This window comes from Leptosomus discolor, chromosome 8 (genome assembly GCF_034619465.1).
Source record: "Leptosomus discolor isolate bLepDis1 chromosome 8, bLepDis1.hap2, whole genome shotgun sequence".
In the NCBI taxonomy this organism is placed as follows: domain Eukaryota; kingdom Metazoa; phylum Chordata; class Aves; order Leptosomiformes; family Leptosomidae; genus Leptosomus; species Leptosomus discolor.
Window position 1 is genome coordinate 59,540,426 of NC_141398.1, and position 23,296 is coordinate 59,563,721.

The window sequence follows — 23,296 nt, forward strand, 5'->3', positions numbered from 1 at the left end:
AAGCGTAAACGTGGGCTTTGTGAGGAGCATCCTCTGTAGATCCCAAGGTTCCCACTCTGATCCAGTTTGCTTTACATTGAGCGTTGTGTGCACAGACAGGAAGAAAAGGTCTTTGCCTTCAGATGTTATCATTTAACCACTGCTTCTAATCTTGTCACCTTTCGCTCCGTCTGAAGCAGCCGGGTGGTTTAGCAGGAAACTAAATGTCACGTGAAACGAGCTGTACTGCAAGATGCACACGAGTCACAGCTGTCCCTCCCCAGACCTACCAAAAACTTGAAACTGTAACAGGCTTCACAGGAGGTAAAAAGCTTCTGAGACACAAGAGTACAGGACGGGTGTTTTTGTACCCAAGCCTGAAATCTCTTATTGGTTACAGATACAAGTCAATGGAAAGATCATATATTTATACCTGAGGAACCAGGGCAGAAAGTGATTCACCTTCCCCAAAAGAACAGTACAGAAAGAAGGAAGGTGATTCTGAAGAAGCAAATTAAGATTATTACCTGCAAGCAAAAAACAATCGTGAAGACCTTTTATCGGTAAAATGTTAAAGAACCAACAGAGATTTATGTTTACTTATCCTTTTCCTTCTAACAGAGAAAAAAAAAAAAGTTCAGCAGAGCAGCCTGGGCAGTTGTGAAGAGGAAGGAGGTATATTTTGTGATAAGCCTCAAACAATGTTCCTGTTGAGCGCAGGCACTGAGCTGGAAGAAAATAAAACCTCTGATAAAGCAAGAAATTTTGCAAAGACAGCACTGGCTCCCATAGCTGAATTAAAAAGACCCACGTGCACACACAAACACACACACACACACACTTCCCAGTACAGCAACAGGCGGGACCATCTATAGACTTTTATCCACATTTAACAAGAGGGCCTGTACTGTTCCCTAAGAAAGCTTATTTTCACAAAACTCACACAAAACAGCACACAGTAAAGCCCATCTGTGTGGATTACTTAATCAGATGGGTTGGGAACAAAAGATCTCCCTAGGTTTGAGAGGATTTTAAGTCTGCCTGAAGAAAACAAGCAAAACCACCAGAAAATTTGCTTTATCTTCCCATTCTTATCTTCTTCTTTGGATATCAGTTGACAGACATGCGCGCTAGTGTCAGCTGAGAGCCCTAATATCACAGTTCATCACGTGGTTTCGGCAGCCTTGCCCGAGCCAGGCATCCCTGGGTGACCCCACGGACTCAACCAAGCTGTGCCGTACCTGAAGCAGGAAGAAGGGAAACGTAGAGGGGCAGTTTGTGCAAGAACAAAAATTACCAGGGGTTAGTTGGCACAGGTAGATACTTCTCTACTAACAAACGGCCACGACCAGCCACCAGTTAGAGAAAAGACTTCCAAGAGCTGTAGCACTGAAATTTTCATTCCCTGTAGACTTGGCAGCTCTGCAATCTCAAAGGGAGAGGCCGCACAGGGACTGCGTTAAGGGGAAAAGCCCTTGGGTGGTACATGCTGGCTTCCAGTAGCACGAAATCCAGCATAACTTCAGCAAATAAAATGCACTCAGCCCTTTGCAATGCATGAGCTGGAAATACCACCCAGGCACGCCAAGAGAACGAAAGATGTGAAGCACTTCTGCTAGCTCTGAAATGCTTGGGTTAGGACTCTTGGGGGCTTTATCCTTAATTCCCCGATTCTGCTTTAAGCGCACACTGCTTTCCAAAGAAAAAAGGAAACATACTCACCCTTTGCAAGCTGCACGAAGCCAAGAATGATGATCAGGGCCAGCGCCAGCAGTTTTGCCGCAGCAAAGGCATCCTGAACACGAGTAGCAGCTTTCACGCTGTAACAGTTCACTGCTGTGAGGAGCACTAAGGGAAACGGACAAGGAGAGACACCTCAGTTTTCAGGGAAACACTTCAAATGCGAAACAAATCACGACAAATCAGCATTTGTTTTTTGATAAAACTTAAGCAAACAGAGTGTCTTCCTAAAATATAAACTTTTCGAAAGCAAGGCTCTGCAGCCACGCACTTCTCTATTCTGTCTTTTGTTTTGGCAGCAGGTAGTTTGAATAGTGTATACGCTCCTTGGGACAAGGAACTGCCCTCCTGCACTGGAAAGCACACTTCTGAGGGAATACCAGTAACAGCGGTTGCTGCAACCATTAGCATCAAAGTCCTTGGCTGCAATCCCTGCAAAGTTGATCTGATTTGATGCTGCTGCTGTGTAAAAACCCCACAGAAACGGCAGGACAAACTTCCAGAGCTGATATATAGGTATTTGTGTAACAGCAGCACCTAAAAAGCTACCGAGGCCACACCGTGCTGCCCGCTGCATAAACACAAAGGAAGAGACGTCCCTGCCCTGACCCGTCCGGCAGCGCTGGCAGGTCAGCGGCACAAAGGGGAAGAGAAGCTGGATTTATGGCAACCCCCGGCCCCTGCTTGCCCCGCTCGGCATGCGGTGCCGGGGCGGTCCTGCAGGCTTTGGGAGACGCTCGCCAGGGCCGCGCACCGCAGCCATGGAGGAGGGGGCTGCGCAGAGCCGGCCAGCGCCACGGCTCAGGTTCGCTGTGGCTGCTCTCGTGCTGCATCCCCACGCAGCAGTTTGCTCGTCGGGAGGCTCCCGCCACTTACAAGTTGCTCGATCATTAATGCAACGAATGAAGCGTAACTTCCTGCTTGGTTTTGCCCTGTTACTCCATCACCCTCCTCTGCCTCACCTGCTCCTGCCACTATTCAGCACGGCACTCCTACCAGGCGATGGACAGCATGAACCAGGGCTTGTCTAAAGCCCCGAAGCTGCTGACTGGCCAAGTTTCACCTGCTTCAGAGAAAATAATGGCTAAAACCTTCACTGCTCTTTCAAGTCACTTACTATTTTCGTGCTCTGCTCACTCCCCGCTCCCCAGAGCCTGTTGCTTGTTATAGGGTCGGGCAAATGTCATGCCGAGAATGACGGTGCCCCACGTGCTGGATGCCCTCCCCTCCTCCTCGTCTCCCCTGCACCCAGCCACCCCTTGCTGCCTCCACACCAGCTTGTCACCAGCCATCGGGGCTGACCGGTCACAGAGAAGCTCGGGGAGGAGGAGATCCCAAGCTTTCTTCTGGAGCTGGAGGCTTTTCCCTGCAGCATCCATGCCAGGCTCGCCTCTGCCCTCTTCCCCACACCCTGCAGCTCGTTTTCAGAGGACCCCACTGCCTCAACCAGAGCCAAACCGCTACTCCCCAAAATATTCAGCTCGGATGCAGATCACCCTCTCCTAAAGTTACAGGCATTAGATCTACACTCGCAGTTTAAAGCCCAGAGCATTTGACGTAGCTGTTTCCAGCCTTAATCAAGACTCCAGAGATACAAGGGGGATCAGCAGCCCCTTCATGAGGTCGCCAGTCTCTCCTCCAGGAGATTGCCGGTGGAGCTTCTGGCCACCAGCCTGTCCCCACGGAGCTGAGCTGCACAGGCTGCTTCAGAACGAGGGCAGAAGGCGATGGATAAAAGTTGGAGGCAGATATACCAGCAGTTGGATGGCTTGGTCACTGCCCAGCCAAGAGCACCCAGTGCCTTAAGACCCTTAACACACTCTGAGCATCACAGGGGAGACCACAACGCACCCCTACTCTGAAGTAGTTAGACTGGTACCCAGCTGAATGCACCCTGAGCGCACACGTGCACCGGAGGACGCTGGCACCAGCCCACCCTGTACTCACTAGCCCACCTCCAACACGAGGTGGCTGCACAGGATCGGCAGCGCCTGCCTTTGCCCTCCGGCTCACTGCAGGACCATGTGCCAGAGCTGCTCACATCTCATCAGCTCGGAGCAAAGGCACGTTCCCGCAGCCCCACGCCCTGCCTCCCAGCAAGGGCACAACAAACTGCAAACTGAGAAATAAAACCACGGGAGGAGGAAGGAGTATTTGGTCATTTAAAAGGGTGTTATTGGCTCACTGCCACCCTGCATCCTGCCCTGCCCGTGAGAAAGCAACTGCATCGGTTGAGGGAATCACGCACAAAGCCCACGCCAGAGCTGGGAATAGCCTTCCTGGAACATATGGGCACGGACAGGCTCAGATGTACCCACAGGCTGGTCTTCAGGGACCGCGGTATCTGGGTCCGACAGCAACGAGGAGACGTGTTCCCACTCCAGCGAGCGCCGAGAGCGACAGGACTTCTCGGTGACTCAGAGCACACGCAGGCAAGAAGGGACACGAGTTGCATCACTCATTCACAGGGATCCGAGAGCTCGCTACGGCCTCGGCACAACAGCAATACGCTTCAGGCTGAGAGGATTTAAGTGTCCATATGCTGCTCAGCTAAAGGCTGCTCGCAGGGGTCTTCAGGCAGGGAAGAGCAAAGCCAGTCCCACTGCAGCAGACTGCACGTCCCAGAACACGACGCTTGCTTTCAGGATCCTTGGCTCCCCCCTGCCACCACCAAACCCCTAGGATCTAGTGTGATCTGAATACAAGAGCATTTAAACTTTGGAGAAATGAAAGAGTCGGGCGTTTTTGCAAAGAAAAGCAGCATGTGATCCAATATATACCACAAGAATGACAGCCAGAAGTAAATAAGGGATTTCAGATCCACTTCTTTTTTGTATCATGCCTTTCAATCCCAGACGCTTCGGGGGCGTCTGGGCATTTGGAGTGCGTGAGACCGAAATGACCCAGAGCTGTTTTCATCGGGAAGGACACCCCCGCGCCCGTGGGCTCCCACACAGGTCATAGGACAGCACGAGCTGGGCTTGGGCTGACCTGCTTCAGCACACGGCCAAAAGCAAGCCGTGCCGGCAAACCCGCCACACCACCTCCCCCAGACGTACCCTCCTGCCCCAGGGTGCCTCCACCCTGTGCTCTCCGGGGGAGATACGGCGCATCTAGTTAGAAAGACACGGCGTGCCCAGGCTTGGAGGCTTTTCAGCATCGAGCACTATCAGCAGTTTGCAGGGTCACAGCTCTGTCACCTTGCAGCAAGACTGCGATACATCTGCCTCCAACCAGTACGCTGGAAGGGAGACACAGGGGAGGAGGGGACAGAAGTCAGCGAGGTCAACTTACAGTACGTCTATGCTGCATGGGGGAGGTGAGGGGGAGAGAGGAAAACAGGGCGAAATATCACCAAGCACAGATCACAATTCATCTACTAAAAGCGCCGCTAGTGAACCCTAACGGGGAGGGAACCGAGGATCCAGGATTCCCTTCGACCAGCGATTATGCTAAAAATAAAACTCTCCTTGTTTACAGAGGGATATTTAAAGGATGAGCTAACGCATCTAAAAGCACACTTTTCCCGTTAGTGAAGAGAGCCCTTAGAGGTGCGACAGTGACATTCCCTTCCCCATTTAGGCATTCTGTTTCTTTGACAATAGCTGCTTCAGCCTCCACATTAAATACTGATTTCTCGGGGCCTTTTCTCATGTTCTGGTTCTGTAGAGAGTCTGCCGGACAGGCTGTGGGACGGCAGCGGTGTACATAAAAGGCAAAAGCTTTCTACACAGTCCAACACCGAAAAGCAACAGAAGCATCTGTATTCAGCCCTTAAAAACACATCGGTGACAGATAAACAGGCTCTGTAAAAATAAGAAAACATTTAGGGCCAGAGACTCTGAAAAGGGCAGAGAGCTTCTTCCACGGCAGTGGTGATTCAGAGCCCTTCAAGTCACAATCTCCTTTGCTTTTCCCACCATGTAATAATATTTGTCTTTCCTAAAGGAGTGTGGTGGAGTTACTACACTTCAATGCTTTCAACACAGGAAGGGCTAAAAAAATCCCAGTCTCACCCACCAGAAAGAATCCTACAGACACCGAGACGAAAAGACAGACCCAGTACTTTTTCAGTAAAACTCCAAGACAAATTCCAGTGGTTGCTCGACTTCTCGGGAGAGCGGAGGGCTAGAGTTTCTTAAAGCAGACAGTTTTATTCCTTTGATCCGAGATGCTGCTCTGGGAAGCAGGGGGCTGCGGGACTCCTCCTGGCACCGCTCCGCTTACCTCGGATGAACTGCTCCACATGGACAACGGGGGAAAGCTGCGCAGCCACAGCTCTGCTACAAATCAGGGCAACGATACAGCGCAGGGAAAGATCAGGCTGCGCTGCCCTAATTCCTGCAGCCCCTTTCCTAAGGCTACGGCCACTGGCTGCTGTCAGAGGGCAGCTGTGCAGCGCGACAGACCTTCAGCGTGACCCGCCGGGGCCGTTCTCGAGAATCATTCTAGGAATAAGGATTTCAGCACGACCTGACGTGACACAGTCTGTCTGATTCAGCAGCCCCTCTCCAAAGGCTTGACATTAATTGGGATAATAGGAGCTAGAAAGCTGCAGTGATTGCAGATGTAAGAGGGAGTACTTTTACTTATTTATGTTATTACTTCTGGCAGGAGTAGGAAAGATGCTGGGTTTTGATGGCTGTAGAGAGAACGTGCTCTCACGGTGCTGTTCACCCCTTCGTCTCTTCCAGCAGCTGCTCTAGCCTAGCTGAGGGTGAGCTTCATTTCAAGATACTCAAGCCACAGGGGAAGCTGGAGGCTTTCAAAGTGAAGTCTGTCTGTCTAAAGACAACAGAGGGTCCGTCTTCAATTACTTACTCTGTCCTAGTCGTCCCAGCCAGCTTCAGGCATGTCACACAACCTGCTCCGCTGGCACTCACCTGCACAGTCAGATCATCTCCCCATTACTGACAGGAACTAAAGATAAACTAATACAGCACAGGACCTAGAACCTTGCCCCCGCCCCGCAACTCGCATTTTATGGGCATATTCCTTTGAACTCAAGTTCCAAGATCCCTCCCAAACACGATTTCTAGATGAGAATAGGAATAAATCCCTACGAAGCGGACACAGAAAGGGATCACAACAATCCCTACACAGCACAAGTCCATGACAAAGACACTGTATGTACCAACAGCTCATGTGTCTACAAAGGAAAGGCAGGATGTAGTAAAGCCGCCCCGCGGGCATGTGGTTCTGCCCAAAGCAAACAGTTTGGGAACAGAGCCCCAGTACAGGTAAGCTGGGCTTGGCATTGATGATGCAACAGTTTTGGCAACCATCCTGCAGAAAAAGGCGGGGCTGCGGCTTTCCCAGGGTAATGGAACGTGGCCACGGAGCGGAGATGGAGTAAAGACAGGGCTCAGGGAGGCTTTGTTTGGGGGAAAAAAAAGCAAACAAGGAGCTGATCCACAGCTTGGCGCACTCCTCCTCATTCACAGGGGGGGAAAAAGGATCCAATTCCAGCACCCTATGGAACTGGCTGATGGGGTGACGGGAGTTGGCTCAGCCCAACATCTTTAGCAGCTTTTCAGGTGAAACATTTCTAAAATGAGTGTAAGAATTCTTGAGGTACTGGCACCGCTGCATTCATGCTGCGTGTGAGGTTACATACCTTGGGAGCCTTGCACAATGTCACTTTTGTCCTTTATTTCATCTCTTATAAGTTCCCCTAGTCTTGACCTGTAGTACTTCCTATATAATTCAGAACACAGCTCTACAACAAGGATAAATGTGTGTAAGTAGCTTGCTTTAAAGAAGTAAACTCAATTAACTTGCTGCAAGTTACCCATGGATTCCTATTTGTGGTATTACATAACCAGAATGAAAATGCATAGTAGGGTAGGGAACTTGGGGAAAGAAAGGGGAAGAACGAAGTGAAATCCTCCAACTCAGCTTCCCCACCAGGAAAACGGGAGCTGTGACACTGTCCATGCACAGAGGATAAATCATGCCACGATTCCATGCGCACATTTACACAGGGTATGGCCCTCACGGCTGTAAGATGGTGGTGCCACGTGCCACTGGACGATGTTGATTTTCTCTCACAATCACTTACAGTTCTCTGCTCTTTTCCACTTCCCCATCCTACAGCAAAGGCTGCTCCTTTCGCTCGTTATGAAGCGCAGATGAGGGACAAGCAGTTTTCTGCTGAAGATGATGCAACCAGGTTTCACTCGGAGACAAGACAAGCTGAGCCCACGGCCACCAAGAAACAAACCACAGGGATGACAGCAGCACATGGCAGAGACACAAAACGGTCCACATGCTTTTAAGAGAACTGCTGCCTAAGCCCACAAGAGGTTAGACACAGTGAAAACAGTTATTCCACATAGTACAAACAAGGAATTACGCTGTACTGACTACAGTGGTTTAAACCCATGGGAAAATAAATGCCTTAACTACTCACTAAGGCCAAAAAAATCCATTTTTTATTATATTCAGGGGGCTGTGATGCCACAGCGTCTTCCAACAGTCTCAGGCATCTATTTCTAACAGCACAATCTAACATGAGACATACGTACAAGGACACAGACAGAAAATGGTTAGGGAAATCTCAACTGGACAGGTCTTGAGTGGACACTTGTGCCGTGCAAGGTGGTAAAGAGAAAAAGCAGCAGGAAAAACTCTGCAGATATTTCTTCAAGGACAAGTGCCTGGAGAAGCTTAACAGCCACGGCAGTCGGTCTGTAGAAGGGAAACGCTTAGCAGCACACGAGGCTGTTGGAAAGGAGTCATTGGCACCACAGCAAACGTGTCTCTCTTAAAATCAACTTGAACTAATAAACAGACCTGGAACGGTTTACAGTTTCCTTTTTATTTTTATTCCCTAAACAGCAGCGCGGAGGAATCAAGGAACGGGTGCACCAACAAGCGACAGGTGAAAGCAGAAGGCAAAGGCTGCCCTACCACTAGAGTTTACAGAGAGGGATCGCCTCCAGACCCACCCCCTAGCTGAGCCCTGGATGTCTCCAACAAGTGGCTGCTGAATGTGTCACAGCTCCGTCCCTGCCCTGGCTTTCAATTCCAGGAAGCCCATGGTGCTGAAATGGACTCGGAGCTGGGAGCCAGAGAAGTCAGCGCAAAGCGGGATGATGCTAGCGTTTCATCACATGGCACAGATCCCCAGAAGCATCCACACCCTCAAGTCTCCAGCATTCTGCAATAATAAATTAACAAGCACTCCCTTGCCACCTCTCTCTCCAGAGCTGTGCCAACCAGTGCAGCACAGGCAGGGCCAAAAGGCAGCGCCAGGACTGGCCGGAGGAAGAGCTCAGCGAAGAATTTCACAGTTTGCAGATACTGCAGAGGCTGGACCTCGAGCCTATATAATTGCACCCCTTGCTTTGGTCCTAAGGTTCCGTAACAGCAGCGATGCAGTTTACACTATTCAAACTGTGGGGTACATGAAAAACCACACTGAGTTTATTAATGGTAACTCCTAGCTAGTGGTAGGAGTGACTACTTTCTCTCCTCAGAAAGAAGCTTGTGTTTTCACTGTCAACGTTTCTAGATTACATGATGCAGCAATGCAACAAAACCGGTCATTTTACCACAGGAAGTCAAACAAAATATAGATTTTGCAGTGGGAGAGAGAGGTGCATTTCTTCTATTCCCAGGAAATTAAAAGGACCCCATAACTATCACAAGCTAAACATCTTTTCCACCATGCCCACCTCTCATGAAGCATCTTCCTAACAGCTAGTATTTTACGTGCACATTAAGCCCCACAGACATATCACCATCCCTGCTGAACAGCCAGTCAGCTGCTGGCCCTGCAAAACATGGCACCTTACCTGGCCCACAACGATGTTACACTTACACAGAAGCACCTTCCCATAGTTGTACTGAATTAGGTGCCACAAATCACCACAGGAAGGTGGCTGAACTTCAGCTTTGAGTGCTGAATCCTGGCTCGAGAACTTAAGGGACAATTCCAGGCAGGTTTCAGTCTGCACCATGCCACTGACGCCAGGCAGAGGGTCAGAATTCAGCTCTGCGTGCTGGCTGGCAAGGAACTGGTTTCTCGTCCACTGCATTTGATCTACTGGCCACATTTGACGCTGGGACGACGAGACTACTGGAATAGCTGAAATGCCTAGTGATGGCGCTTCGAATTAAGACTGCCCACAGAGAGTTTCTCTGAAAAAGCCTTCCCAATTTGTTCATGCCAGAAGAGAAAGGCTCTGAAGGATCTCAGTGGTAAATCATTCAAACACGATAAAATTTAATGGGACATTTGCTGTGGGAGCCAAGAGAGGGGCACGAAGAAATGCTGTGTTTCAAGAGTCCTACAAACCTCCATCCACTTCGGGAGAGTTCTGCTAGTGTCAGAGGCTGTTTTCATTAATGCTACTCTCTCTAATTAAACGTGGATTTAAAAAAGCAACCTCAGTCTAGCAACATTAGCCTTACAGCAGGGATTCTACAAAGACCCCTTCCTTCCACTCTGATCAAACAAGTGCATATTTGCTGATACAGCTTAGTCATTTAATCCACCTTTCTGCAGGAGAAAAGGAAAAAAAAAAAAAAGTCTTCAAAGCTTCACACCCTGCTTGTCCTGGCAGATTAATTCCACGTAGCAACGCTGCAGAATAAACCCATCTTAAACAGACAAGCATAAGACGTATTTTGTGTTTGCCTTGCTGACCATCTAATACCTGATGAGTTGAAAATCCACCCATAGCTTCACTTTAAACAGCTGGTCAAGCAGCCAAACTTGACAGATTTGAAGTAAAACCTTAATACCAAAGAAAGACACTCCTGCTTTCAGTCGTTTCCTGCGATTTCTAATTGCAATGCTGCCACTCAGTAATTCACTTACAGACCACGGCTGTAATTTGGCAAGCATTCAAGGCACGTGTTTATACACTTCTGCCAAACCCTGGATTTGATACCATTCCCCTCCTCTAACTCACAGTGTACTCAGGGGGGTGTCAGGCACTTACGCTTCCATACGACATGCACCATCAGAAATGACTCAACTCTGCGCTGACTGCTACTAATTCTTCCGCTATTAGGCTGTTCGTAACAAAAAGAGACAAATGAGAAATATGTGATCATTTTACTGGAATTCCATGCTTGTGGGAGGAGTGCCCAAAATAATAGCTCAGAAGCAGCGAAGGAAGTCTCAAGAAATTTTAAAGAAGATTAAAATACTGGGGCTTTGGAAGCAGCAGATATTGCTGCAGCAATATTGGGGTTATTAGTGCCAGATTAGCATATATAATTAACAAGTGATAATAAAAAGCTTCAGAAGCTAACAGTCACATCATTGATTTGACATTGAAGATCAAGAGTAAAATTATATGCAACTGGCAGGGTTTCTCAAGCTTCTGCAGAGCAGATTATAGTGTCAAGAAATAAGTAAATTGTAGAATAACCTGCCATGGAGCACACGGGGGGGGTGTGGCAGGCTGTGTGTAAGAATGGGTGTAGGAAGAACAGTTCAGGCACTTGTTAAACACCAAGTGAGAACCAGCCCAGGTCTGGAAGCAGCTTTATCCCTGGTCTCCCGTATCTACAGGGAATTTATTGCACCACAACCCAAAGAGCTCTCGCATGTAGGAAATCTGCAAATTAACAGCTGGAAATAAGGAATATCCACGTTCCCGTTACCTGGGCAATTTGAAGCTTTCCCTCCTTGAGCCATCTCTAGAACAGACGCTGTGTATTAGGTTGTGCTCTGTGATTTTTTTTTTTTTAAATGACTCTTGTTAAGATTTATCAGTTCCAATTTAAGAAATGTTAACACGAGTGGCAGCCAGCTGTAAAAGAGAATCTCACCCACTTGCACTCTAAGACATCAGGGATGCGCTTTCAACAGGATGCTGTTCCACATCACTGTTCCGGCCCCTACCTGGACACCACCTCTTCAATGGGAGAAAAAGACAGAATTAAACAGTTTTACATGATTGTGCTCCTGCTACGTGAAGATGGTCCTGCATATATATATATATATATACACACACATATATAAACAACAAGTTCTTTCAAAACTAAACTTGCTACCTAAATTTTGAAAAGTTACATGTTAAAAAGTCTGTATTTTTTTTTTTAATTCAAAGTCAAAATAAATTGTAGAAAACTGCAGAAAAAGATACAAGCCTGTTGGCTGCGCAGTGTGAATGCACGTTTCACCGTGACGCTTTCTCAAGAGAAAAAAAAGAGGAGCCAACAACAAATATAATGGATTTTCATTTATCTAGAGAGCCTCAAACGTGCACCTGACACACAGAGTACAGAATCCTTAGGAGCTCAGTTCTTTGCTGTGTACAACACTGGTACTGCGATGTAGATGTCATTGAGTATGCAAAGTCAAGACCTAATAACTGTCCCTCCAGCCTCTACAGAAGGGGTAAAATTGGGTTAGATGAGATCATATTTGGGGGAATTCAAATTACTGTTGGGTTTTCACACGTATGCACAAATTCCCAGTTTCATTAACATTTTCTGTTCAAAAATGCTTGGGTACAGGTGGACTTTCTGTTCGTTATCCCTCTGCTTACTTTTATGATTTATCAGCACTAAAAGTATCAGCCATCCAGCCTTAGAGGTAAAATAACACGCAGGTTATGCGTTACCCAGGTAAACCGCAGCCTGAAGAGCATTAAGCCAAACTACCTGCACGTTCTTACAGCTGAGGAGCACCGGCTGCCTGGTGGGGAACATAAAACAAGCCACAATGAACGACGAACACCTTGACCCACCTGGCTACAGGAAGACTTCCCTGCAGTGAATTCCCACACCGCTATCTGGCAACTGTAATCACGCACTCACGCTGTCTTACGGAAGAAGTAGCCTTGCGTACCGACTCTCTGTAGGTTACTGCCTGATAGCAGAAAACACCTGTTTGTGGTTAAATTCTACTTACCACCCACCTTGTTTTCCTCAGCACCTGAAGGGGAAACAAAATTCCCGGTCCCAACTATTTTTTCTTTCTTTCAAGACTGTGATTTATCGTATGTTCTCTTAATTCCCAGGAATTCAATTTCTGTACTTCATGGTGAAATACACCGAACAGCACATTATTTGTTCAACTGTTCAACACCAGTAACACTCACAGTGGAAACAAGTAACTTTTGTTATTTTTCCTCTTACTAGAAATCATGCAGCCAATTGCATCTCGTGTTGAGATACACACTTTGCAAAGAATACAGCTGGTACTGTTCTAGACGGCTGGGCTTTGGCTACATAATAAGTCAACTGTATTCCAGCCCGGGGCCCCAAATTCCCCTATTGCTTCCTAAACTGCTCTTCCCCTCTTTGAGATAACTCGTTAACGTATGCTCTAGAGCGTGTGCACAAATAGGCCATTTTTCCTACCCTAGGGCTCCTGGAAAAAAAAAAAACACAACAAAACAAACCACTATCTCACTGGGTAGGGGTATGTCTGGAACAAACCATGTAACAAAGCCGCTTGTTAGTCCATAGAAGTTGTGTGTGACTCGCCAAGTCCTTTGACCAGATTTACTTCATTTATTGTTCTCAGTTCATGATGTGGTTTTGGCACCGGACAGTCGAAAGGCTAACTCCAAAAATCAAAGTTACAGAAAACTAGCTTGCTGAAGGCAATGTGTGATGAACTAACCTTCTGTAGCAAAGGAGAGAAACAAAAATTTAACCCAAAGCATAAACAAAATAAGAGCCAGCGGTGTAGGGGGGAGTAAAGTTTAAAGAAGGAACACAGGGAAATGACGCGGATTTGTAGAACTTGCAACTCTTCCCTTGGCATTTCAAAGTAAAGGTTCAAGAACAAATTCTGCTTCAGGAAAACTACTAATTGCTAGCAAAAGGAAGTTGGAGACACATTACTTGTTGGAGAAGCACGAGTGGGAATGAGACCTGCCACCAAGAAATTTCATGCTGCAATCCACCCTGTCTCTGAACAGCTCTCGCCACGGGCAAGTCTACTTTACCCCATATTTGTTTTCTGATCAATAAAACGGGAACAGGGACACCTCAGCCTACCTATTTTGGGAAAGATCCTGCAGATGAAAAATTACTTCTTATTAGAAACATGTTCTCAAAGGCTTTGTCAACTACAGTACGTTCTTGCACAGCAAAACTTCGACATAAACCAGTAAGAAAGTCCACCTAATCCATGCTCTAATTCTGTCAGCTTCTCAGCAAAAATGTGCATGCCATGCGCATGCATGTCCCTTTTCTCGCTGACACTGAAGAAACCGTATTGCAGACTGTCAGGAAAGCTCTAAACCCAGATTTTTCACAACTCACTACTTGAGGAAAGAAACCAATCAGCAGAACTATTTGCTAACCCTGCTACAGCTTTCTAGTTGGGTGACTGAATTTCCTTAATAGATGCAACTCCACTTTGGTTAAAACTCAGATGGAAAGTCTACTTACCCGTAGGTTCCTAAAAATTTATCTGCAGAATAAGTAAGTTTCAATCTTGCCCAAAGAAAGCACGATTTGCTGCCCTGCTGTTACTTCTCTTACGGTATCTACTAGCTAGCCATATCATGTATCTACCAAAGACTCAGTCAGTTTGCGTATGAAGACATTTACAGACAATATATCTTCCCATAATGACCATGTGCTGCAACTTTTGAATGCCTGCGATCCTCAGAGGGTGAAGGAATCTAACACAATCTCCCTTTGGACAGCACGAACAAGCAGACTTCTCTTCACAACTTCAAAATTAAAAAATAAAAAGATCACCTGTAGCTTCCTACACCAAATAAATGCTTTATCAAGCCCTCACAAAAAATTATATCCTCTCCCAATATACATCTTTACAGTGGCACGAGAACTACCAGTGGAGCAGAACACAGATTGATTAGGAAATGAGCAGAGAAAGGCAGAAAACGGCCCTGTAAAATGGATAATCCAGAAAATGGATGGGGTGACTGTGCAGTCACCAGAGGAATGGAAAATGGGGCTTCACTGGCAAAACCAAAGACCTCAAAACACCAGAGAGATGACAAAAACTGCAGCAGGAGAGAGAGATCTGTGCACCATGGCAGGCAACAGCAGCCCTGAATTCATCACAGCATGACTGAACTTCTCTGCAAGGCAATGTCTCATGAGATAAGTTTGCCAGCAAAAAAAAAACCCAGCTTTTGAGCACGTTATCAGTGCACACATGGCCAAGAAACATCTCATCTCAAAACTGGTGCTGAAAACAGCCAGGGACTGCAGCACAGGCCACGTTCAGCACCAGTTCCTGCCGACAGATAATTTCCCAACCGCGCATTATCCTCACCTCCATCTACACAGAACACCCATCCCAGCCATCGCAGCACTGCAGGGCTGCAAAGGGATTTTACCCTGCCCGAACACACTCCTGCGGGAGGGCGTGAGAAATCCCATGCCAGCACCAGACAAAACGCACGTTGCATTTCTCACACGCCGCTCGCTGCACTGCCAGGAATCAGAGAGGCTCGCTAGCTCGTTAACTGGCATTTGGGGAAATTTTTGCTCAATTTCTTTGAGATGGGGCCACATTTCCTATTCACACTGCTCACAAGAGCCCCCCAAAAAACAGCATGCAGCCCAGAAGAGATGGTACATCTCCTAGAAAGCGATGGGCTCAAGCTGTTTGGGCAGACTTTTTGGGGAAGGCGATGGTGAGCACGGGGTAGCAAGACAGCAGGCACCTGGAGAGAATCTGCGGGTACTTACGGACACAGAGACAGGCCACCAGCTTGGCAGCCTCGTTGGGCACCGGGCAGGTGGGGAAGATGGGCTTGAGCAAGTAGGTGGCGAAGACCAGAGCCACGATGTACTGCGAGGAAGGCCGGATGATGAGCAGCTCTATCCAGAGCTTGAGGAAGGCGGGCAGGGAGCCGTACACCTCCAGCATGTAGGCATAGTCCCCGCCGGACTTGGTGATGGTGGTACCCAGCTCAGCGTAGCAGAGGGCACCCACGATGGAGAAGGCCCCGCAGACGGCCCACACCACCAGCGACAACCCCGGCGAGCCGGCCTCCCGCAGCACGCCGGTAGGGGTGACGAAGATGCCGGATCCGATGATGGTGCCCACGATGATGGCCACGCCGTTAAGCAACGTGATGGAGCGCTGCAGGGTCACCCCCTCGCCCTCAGCCGAGGCGCAAAGCGAGGGGGACCGGGCGCAGCCGTTCTCCTGCGCCCCACCGCCCGTCGCCTCCAGCATCTTCTCCATCGCCTGCTTCTCCTCCTCCTGCGCCAGCGAGGAGGCCGAGCCCGCCGGGCTCCTCTTCTTCACCGCATTGTGGCTGCTGTTGCCGCCGCCGCTGCCCGACATGGCGGCGGGGCGCGGAGCGAGGCGCGGGGCGGCGGAGCGGGGCGCGGAGCGGGGCGGGCGCGGCAGGGCGCTCCGCAGCCACCATGCAGCCGCTCCTTTTGTTCCGGCGGCGGTGGGCGGCGTGAGGCGAGCGCCTCCCGCCTAGGCGGGGAACGCGGGCCTGGCCTCCTTTCTGGGAGGAGGGAGGAGGGAGGAGGAGGAGGAGGAGGAAGGCGGGTGTTGCGGTGCCCTCGGTTTGCGCGGGCAGCTCGCACGCCGCCGACCCCCCCCCCCCCCCCCCCCCCCGTCCCTCCCCTCAGCCCTTCGCTTGCGCCCCAAGAGACCAAAGGGACGCGGTGGGAAGCGCGGGAATGAAGGGACCAAAGCGCCCCCCCCCCCCCCCCCCCCCCTTCCCGCTTCTACCCCCCGGCTCCCGGGTGGCTCCTCGCTGTCAGCTGCCGGGAGCGGGGGGGAGGTTTGTTGCCGGTCGTTCTCCCACCGAGACTGGTCTTATAAAGGAGAACGGGTGTCTCTGTGCATGGGTAAACCTAAAGTTCAGCAAAATCTGTGTCTCACCCCCCGCGCCCCCCCCTGGGGTTTTGTGCACTTACTGGTCTCTTCTGTTTGACGTACTCACAGCCCAAGGCCCCGCCGCTGCATCACCTGCATTTCTGCAGAGGCACTGCAGAAATCGGCCCGTCATTTCGCACGCCAAGATCGGCTTGTTTGCAGGAAAAAAAAATTAAAAATAAAAAAATTCACCAATCTGGGCAAGCGTGCAGGCAAAAGGAGCAACTTCTATCACCCTACCCCAGCGAAGGCAAAGGTTTTGCATCCAAGGAGGCTTCCTTAGATGCTTCGTAATAGCACCTAAGGAGACATTTCTTCAGCCAATTCCGCCTCCTTCTTGCCCTGTGGGACAGGAGGTGGGTTCAGAGGCTAAAGCCTGGGAGCCCTGAGTCTCAACAGCACTGAGGGGTGGAAGTGGTACCTTTAAGGAGCTGTTTCTCAGCGAGTGATGAGTTGCTGTCACACAAGTCGGGCCCAAGCTCTGAAACCCAAGGTCCGTGTCCTTCCTCCTCCTCCTTGCGAGTTTCAGACAAGCTTCAGTACAGGCAGTAGGGCGAGTCAGGAGGTTTTCTGCAAGATACCTCGGAGAAACGCAAGATCTGCATTCTGGGGAAAGACGTAAGGTTTTAGTAACACTGTAGTAACATTTTCAGGTACCTCGCAGTGGTAATGGGCATCGTGACCCCTTCAACCATGACAGGATGCTGAGCACTAACCCCTGCAGCACTAATCCGAACCTGACACCTAGTGGCAGTTTCCTACAACAGCCCAGAGCCTTAAAGCTGCCCATCGTTTCTCAATTTATATAATTATATCATTTATAATTAAAAATAAAATATTATATATAATAAAATTATATATAAATATATATTTATCTATTTAGGAAGAAAGCTTAGACAAAAAATTACCTTTGCACCGAGCATGTTTTTCTCGTTTTCAGAGAGAAACGGGATCCTGAAGAGATTGCAAAGACTGCGAAAATTAATTAAAAACAAACAGCAAAACATTTATCAGATTTCCTGAAACCCCAAAAGCCTTTCTTTAGCTTAACACGAGCCCTGCCACAGAGGCTATGTGGCTGTAATCTCAACCGATTATTTCTCAAAGTAAGATTTACCAACATTTACTTGTTACTGTGTTTCACACTTTATCCTAAGCAAAATGTTCACAGGGCCTAAAAACCAGGAAAGAAAAGGAAAACGGGTACCTACAACCTATGGAATTGTCTCTGTGTTGGCCTCATTCCCTCAGGACCCAGCAGAGAGGATCGGAATTGAAATAAGACGTACGCTCTGGGTAGTTTCAGATGAACACGCACACTCAGTTGTATAGTTGGGAGAACAAACCCATTCATCGGGGGATTTACTTCACCAGTGCTCTAGACTAACTCCTTACCTTACGGCAAATAAATCAACTGCTCGACGATTGGTGTTTTAACCCAACTCACAGCAATTTCCATTAACTTTCACAAGAAGGGGACCAAGTTATCTTCTTCTCTCTGCATCCAATTCTTCCGAAAGGGAATTTCTTAATAGACTGACAGGTAGGAATTTGGAGACTTCAGCCTCAGTTTTGACACCGCTTCCATTTGGAAATCCTGGGATCAAGCAGCTGTGGAGTAGCAGCCACTGAACTGCCATATTTAAAGCCAACCGCATACTTGACTGTCTTGCAAATTAACCCGTTGGAGTTAATTCTGCCACTGTTTCTCCATTTGTATTGCCGAGAAAATACCTGCTCTGCAGTCACGGTGTTAGGGTGTGTTCATATAGTGCTTTAGATCTTCAAAGCACTTCACAAATGCTAAGTATTATTATCAGTTCTGACCACGAACATTAACTCTCTTCAGGCCCCCAAGTTATTCTGCAGAATCTTTGAAGACTATTTGATTATACAATCAGTTCTCCATATGCTAATCCTCAGGCACTTCCAGTTTGTCACATCAAAAAGAAAGACGGACAGAATTATTTGTCAGAAAGACAAATAATTACCGGTATCAGAAGTAAATTGGCCATTTGTTAGAAGTAATGTGTATGTTCTTAACCATTTATCGGGAAAGCTGCCTTGATCAAAATCAGAGCCTGCTGGAACCCAATAAGCCATTTCTTTCGCAAACACCTCGGCTATACTGACACAAGACCTTAGAAGCTTTTTTGTTGGGTAAATGGAAGTGGTGGTAGCCTCTACAACCCTTAACCAGTAACAGTAGTGGAGCTGGCCTCACCCTTAACCCGTGCCACTTCCTTCATGCTGAAATGGCTTGCCTACTGCAGAGGGGACCACGTCGCACCGTTCGGGAGGCCTTATATAGAAGTATCGTCCACAATTATTTTAGGGGGGGAATTCCTGAACCAGGAATGTCATCTCCTACTTTTCCCATCAAAAGAAGTGGAAACTTGTTTGAATGAATTCTGCTAAGCATAGCGTATCTCTAGGTTATCTAGACTCTAAGCATGGCTAATCAGTGAGACAGGGAACGCTTATTTCACCTGATTAGCCAAATTTTATCGATAAAAGTAATTTATTTTACTCAAAGCTTTTTGGGGGGGGGGTTATTTGACAAGTTTCTTGCAGCCACAACCACTAAGTGTGAAACCCTTGAGAGTTATACCACACATCAGATCAACGCTCAGTTTTACCAAGACCAATTACACATCAGAAAAAGGAGCTTAGTCAACAGGCCGGGTTTAATGATCAGCGTCAAATGAAGTACTTCAGCAAAGATCCTCAAAATTCAGAATCCTATTTTAGATGGCATGATGCATCTAGCCGATGTAACAAATAATTAGATATCCTTCCATCAGTACAGCAGCAACAGAGAGGTCATTGTTCTTTCATTCCAATTATAATACAGTTCAGCAGAGTCTTTCATAGCTTTTAAGTATCACAGGATGTCTGACATCTGATTAGACTCCACTCATAATGAACTGGTTCATTCTCAAGGACGAATTGTGTTATTTTCTTGACGGAAGAATCTACTTTTTAACTTGGGAGACCTTAATTACACAATGAGATACAGGCATGGGTTTCTCTGCATTTGTTTATTGCATAGTCACACACTAATGTAACAGTTTAAAATCCAGCAGCTACAAGTTTCTTTACAACAGGTAAAAACTGGGGAAAAACGCCTGTACCCTAGGAGAACAAGAGGCATTCCCTGTTACATATGTTGTCCACAAAGAGAATTATTTCAGCAAATGACAATCATGCCGATAACATACATTAAAATACACAATGTAGTAACTGCCACGAAAACAAGATGCACAAAGAAAAAAGCAAAGATGTGCCAAGAAATATCAGTCGAGACATTCAAAATTAAGGCATTCAAATTTGAAAGCAAATGGTATTGACTATGAAGTTGGGCAGAAAAAGGGACCCTTGCTCAAAAGTGAGCCGTGTAGAACTCCAGTACTCTAAAACCCGGTAGATTTTCATGAGATCAAAGCAATCTCTGTTTCTCTAGCTTTCAAAGCCAAAAAGATACACTGCTGTCACAATTCTGGTAAAAATACCAATGCAAGTCTCTCACGACAGAAGACAACACGAGACTGCCCAGGTATATGTGGTGGTGTACACCTGCAGTGCACTGGTGTGAAAGTTCTGGAATGTAGGAACATGGATCAAACAGTTAACCCCCACATTATGTCATTCCGACTATGAAGTCGCCAAGAACAAGACTTTAGGTAAGAGCAACGTTTAACAGAGCTATTGCAAGGCAGCTGGAAGTCAGACCAACACGGACACAGATCTACGCTCAAAAAACCTTCTACTCCCTTTTCAGTAAGCTGTCCTCAAAATCATTTTCATTACAGTCTTTAATTCCTAGTACTTACTGCCACAGGAACGGCTCCCAGTACAGCACGAAGTAACGGCAGCGACGACTATGCAAGCACAAATACAAACGTGTGCTTTGACCCTGCCGTATCGTGCCACCCAAAAGAAGAGCCTGAAGACCCCTACGCAGACGCCTTTCGAATAGAGTTTAACTTAGTCGTGCAAGCTCATTACAAAGATTAGCTCCAACAATCGTATCGAATTATTTTTCCCCTCACACAACTGAGAGAGTAAGGCAGAAGAATTACACCCCATCTCCTGGTTTACATACACGTGCAGGTACACAGCATCATATTTCTCAAAGTTGCCTTTTGCAGGGCCAATACAGTCATGGTAACATAAAAGTTTAAAACAAACAAACAACCCACAAAACCCCCTTTCTGTTCATTTCCAGCCCACTAATTTCAACAACAACCTGTCCTGCAACCGAGATACTGTCTACCTGAACCAGAGATGCTAAAACACTAAGATATAACTGCAAGATTCAAAAAAAAAAAAATTAGAGAACTGTAACAGAAAATCCCTGTGAAGCTTACTTTTGTAGCACAGTAGCGTTAATTTTTCTACGTTGACCCTGTTTCCAGATATTTGAAACTATCAGTGCTGAAATTGAAATGGATTCATTTTATGTTAGTATATTTATATGCAATTTTATCTAAATACGTACAGAGTATAGCTTAGTAACTGTATGACTGGATAATACATTTATTTTCTAACAAAACTTCCATGACAATAGTTTTAACAAAAGTAGTAAACCTCTATGAGAATTGTAAATAGATCACTGAAGGCAGAATATTCAACATCACCTCTGATGGATGCCCGGTGGTGAGCACGTTCAAAAGGGATTTGCACACCTAGGAACAAAATTTGGTTCAGCGGAGCAAACGGAACCATTGAGAAGCCAGGCGGGCATGAGCACGCTGCAGCATTACGAAGTACCTGAAGATTAAACATTTACACCACAGCAGTTCCCTAAGAACAAAATATGTATTTTGTATTTGCATATGCTAGGAAAGCTACGTTAACTAAAGCAACAAGCTCAGTGGGGCAGAGGCACACAAAATTACCAAGGCAGCTAAAACCCCCACCTTTGAGCAATTGCACGCAGCTTTTTAAAAGACCCACTCCTATGTGACAGGAATATTGATGCAGGCTACCTCTAGCCAGCTTAGTGCTGCTGAGTCAGCTGCATTTTTAAGTGTGAAGGCAACACTATATTCCAGTTTTTCCTAACTACTAATAATGAGCAGCAAACCCCCTCAAAGATAGACCAGATACAGCCAGTTCTGAATCACTGCCATCTTTCTACGGGGTCCTCCTCAGAAAAAGCGTTTGCAAGAACAGCACTGAATGAAAACCTCAAGCTCAACGATGACTAGATCACGTACATTCAGGCAGAAAGCAAAAGAATTCTTCTCCTATAGCCAGAACTGCAGATACCCCTTCCAAAATTACTTTGGAGCCTGTCATTCCCTGGCAAAGCCATCACTGATGTGATTCTGCAGACCAGGAACACAGTAAAAAGTCTGTCTGAAGACTCTATAGCTCAACTGAGATGGTGTAGGTCAACTGAGTCAGTTCAACCAAGTTCAGCCAAGACAGTAAGGTTCAACCGAGGGCTTGGGAGAGGTAACGGAACTGAGGACATATACTGCCATACTGAATATACTACCCAGTAAAAACAAGCATGCTACACTGGGATAGAAGAGAGAGATTTTCTTACATTTACCACGCAGAGTCGCTCTGAGGTTAAGTGGCCACATTTCAAATCGCCAAGGGAGAAAGGCACAACTGTTGCAAGGTTACAACAGCCTGAGGTAGAGCTACTGAGGAAGCAAAGGCAGGACCTGGGCACTTAATTGGTTAAACAAGGATATTCAAAAGCAAGAGTATTAAAATCATCAGGGTCACCCTAAAAAGTGTTAAAGTGCTTTTAAACTGAACAATTGGACTTAACCCCCCCCCCGAAGTATCTATACTGAAGCTCTGAATTCAGCATCGACAAGCTAGTCCTGACTCACATCAGCAATCCAGGACTTTGCTCTACTGGCAGAAGCAGACCAAGTAACATCTGTCCTCCAAGAAGACTCCTCAAATACAATCAGTCAAGATCACATGGTGAGTTTACAGACAGACTCGCTCCTCACCAGAAAACCTGACCATGCATTCAGGACAAGAATTTCATGCGCAGGCACACTGTTAAATACAGCAAAGCATAAAAAGGCAGCGAGAAAGGTGCAAGAAAGAAAATTATGGCTAACAGTAGTATGCTATTCAGAGGTAGACAATACTTGTGCCAACTGGACCTTAACTCTAGGATAAGGCTCCACAGCTGGCAGCTTACACAACCACCTCGTCTGGTCCACCAATCAATTTTCAACCATCACTTAACGTCATTACCATGAGGTGCTATAAATACAGTCTGGTCTGCAGTCGTCACAAAGCTAAAGAACTCTTTTTCTAAGAAAAGTGCATCTTAAGACAAAAATTTGAAGACAGTGCACTGGTGCTCTGCGAGTTACTGAAAAGAACCCCAACTTTCAAGTATCTGAATGCTGCATTTTGTCCACACTCTCCTAGCACTGGATTAGGTTTCAGAAATTGTTTTGGGGCTTTTTTCCCCCCAAATCCCATTGGGAGGGTCAGCTGGGGCTTATCTAATTTTGCTTTTCTTCGATGTGATCAGTTTCTGGGATCAATGGGACATTTTCGCCTAATTTGCTGCACTTGCCAATCTTGAGATACTGGTGAATTCTCTTCTGCTCTCTCCTCCTGCTACATTATTAATACAGAAAACTAAAAGCTTCTACATTTGTTATAAGGTTTTAGAAAAAGTCTTCTGGCTTGTGGTGGAGATAGAGCGGACATTCTGCGGCATCCATACCACACATGGATCACGCAGTCAATAGAATGGAAAGAGGTTACATTCTGTAGGTTATTTTT

At 47.1% G+C, this 23,296-nt stretch overlaps 1 protein-coding gene across 1 annotated transcript in view; it reads right to left on the reverse strand.

Moving 5' to 3' along the window:
• The window catches only part of SLC7A5 (solute carrier family 7 member 5), a 38,224-nt gene extending 22,254 nt beyond the window's left edge, over positions 1 to 15,970 (reverse strand). The window contains exons 1-2 of the mRNA XM_086469374.1: positions 15,367 to 15,970; positions 1,702 to 1,827 (exon numbers count right to left, since the gene is read on the reverse strand). Coding sequence (XP_086325500.1) covers positions 1,702 to 1,827; positions 15,367 to 15,970 — 730 coding nt within the window. The remainder of the gene's footprint in view (positions 1 to 1,701; positions 1,828 to 15,366) is intronic.
• Between the last annotated feature and the right edge of the window lie 7,326 nt (positions 15,971 to 23,296).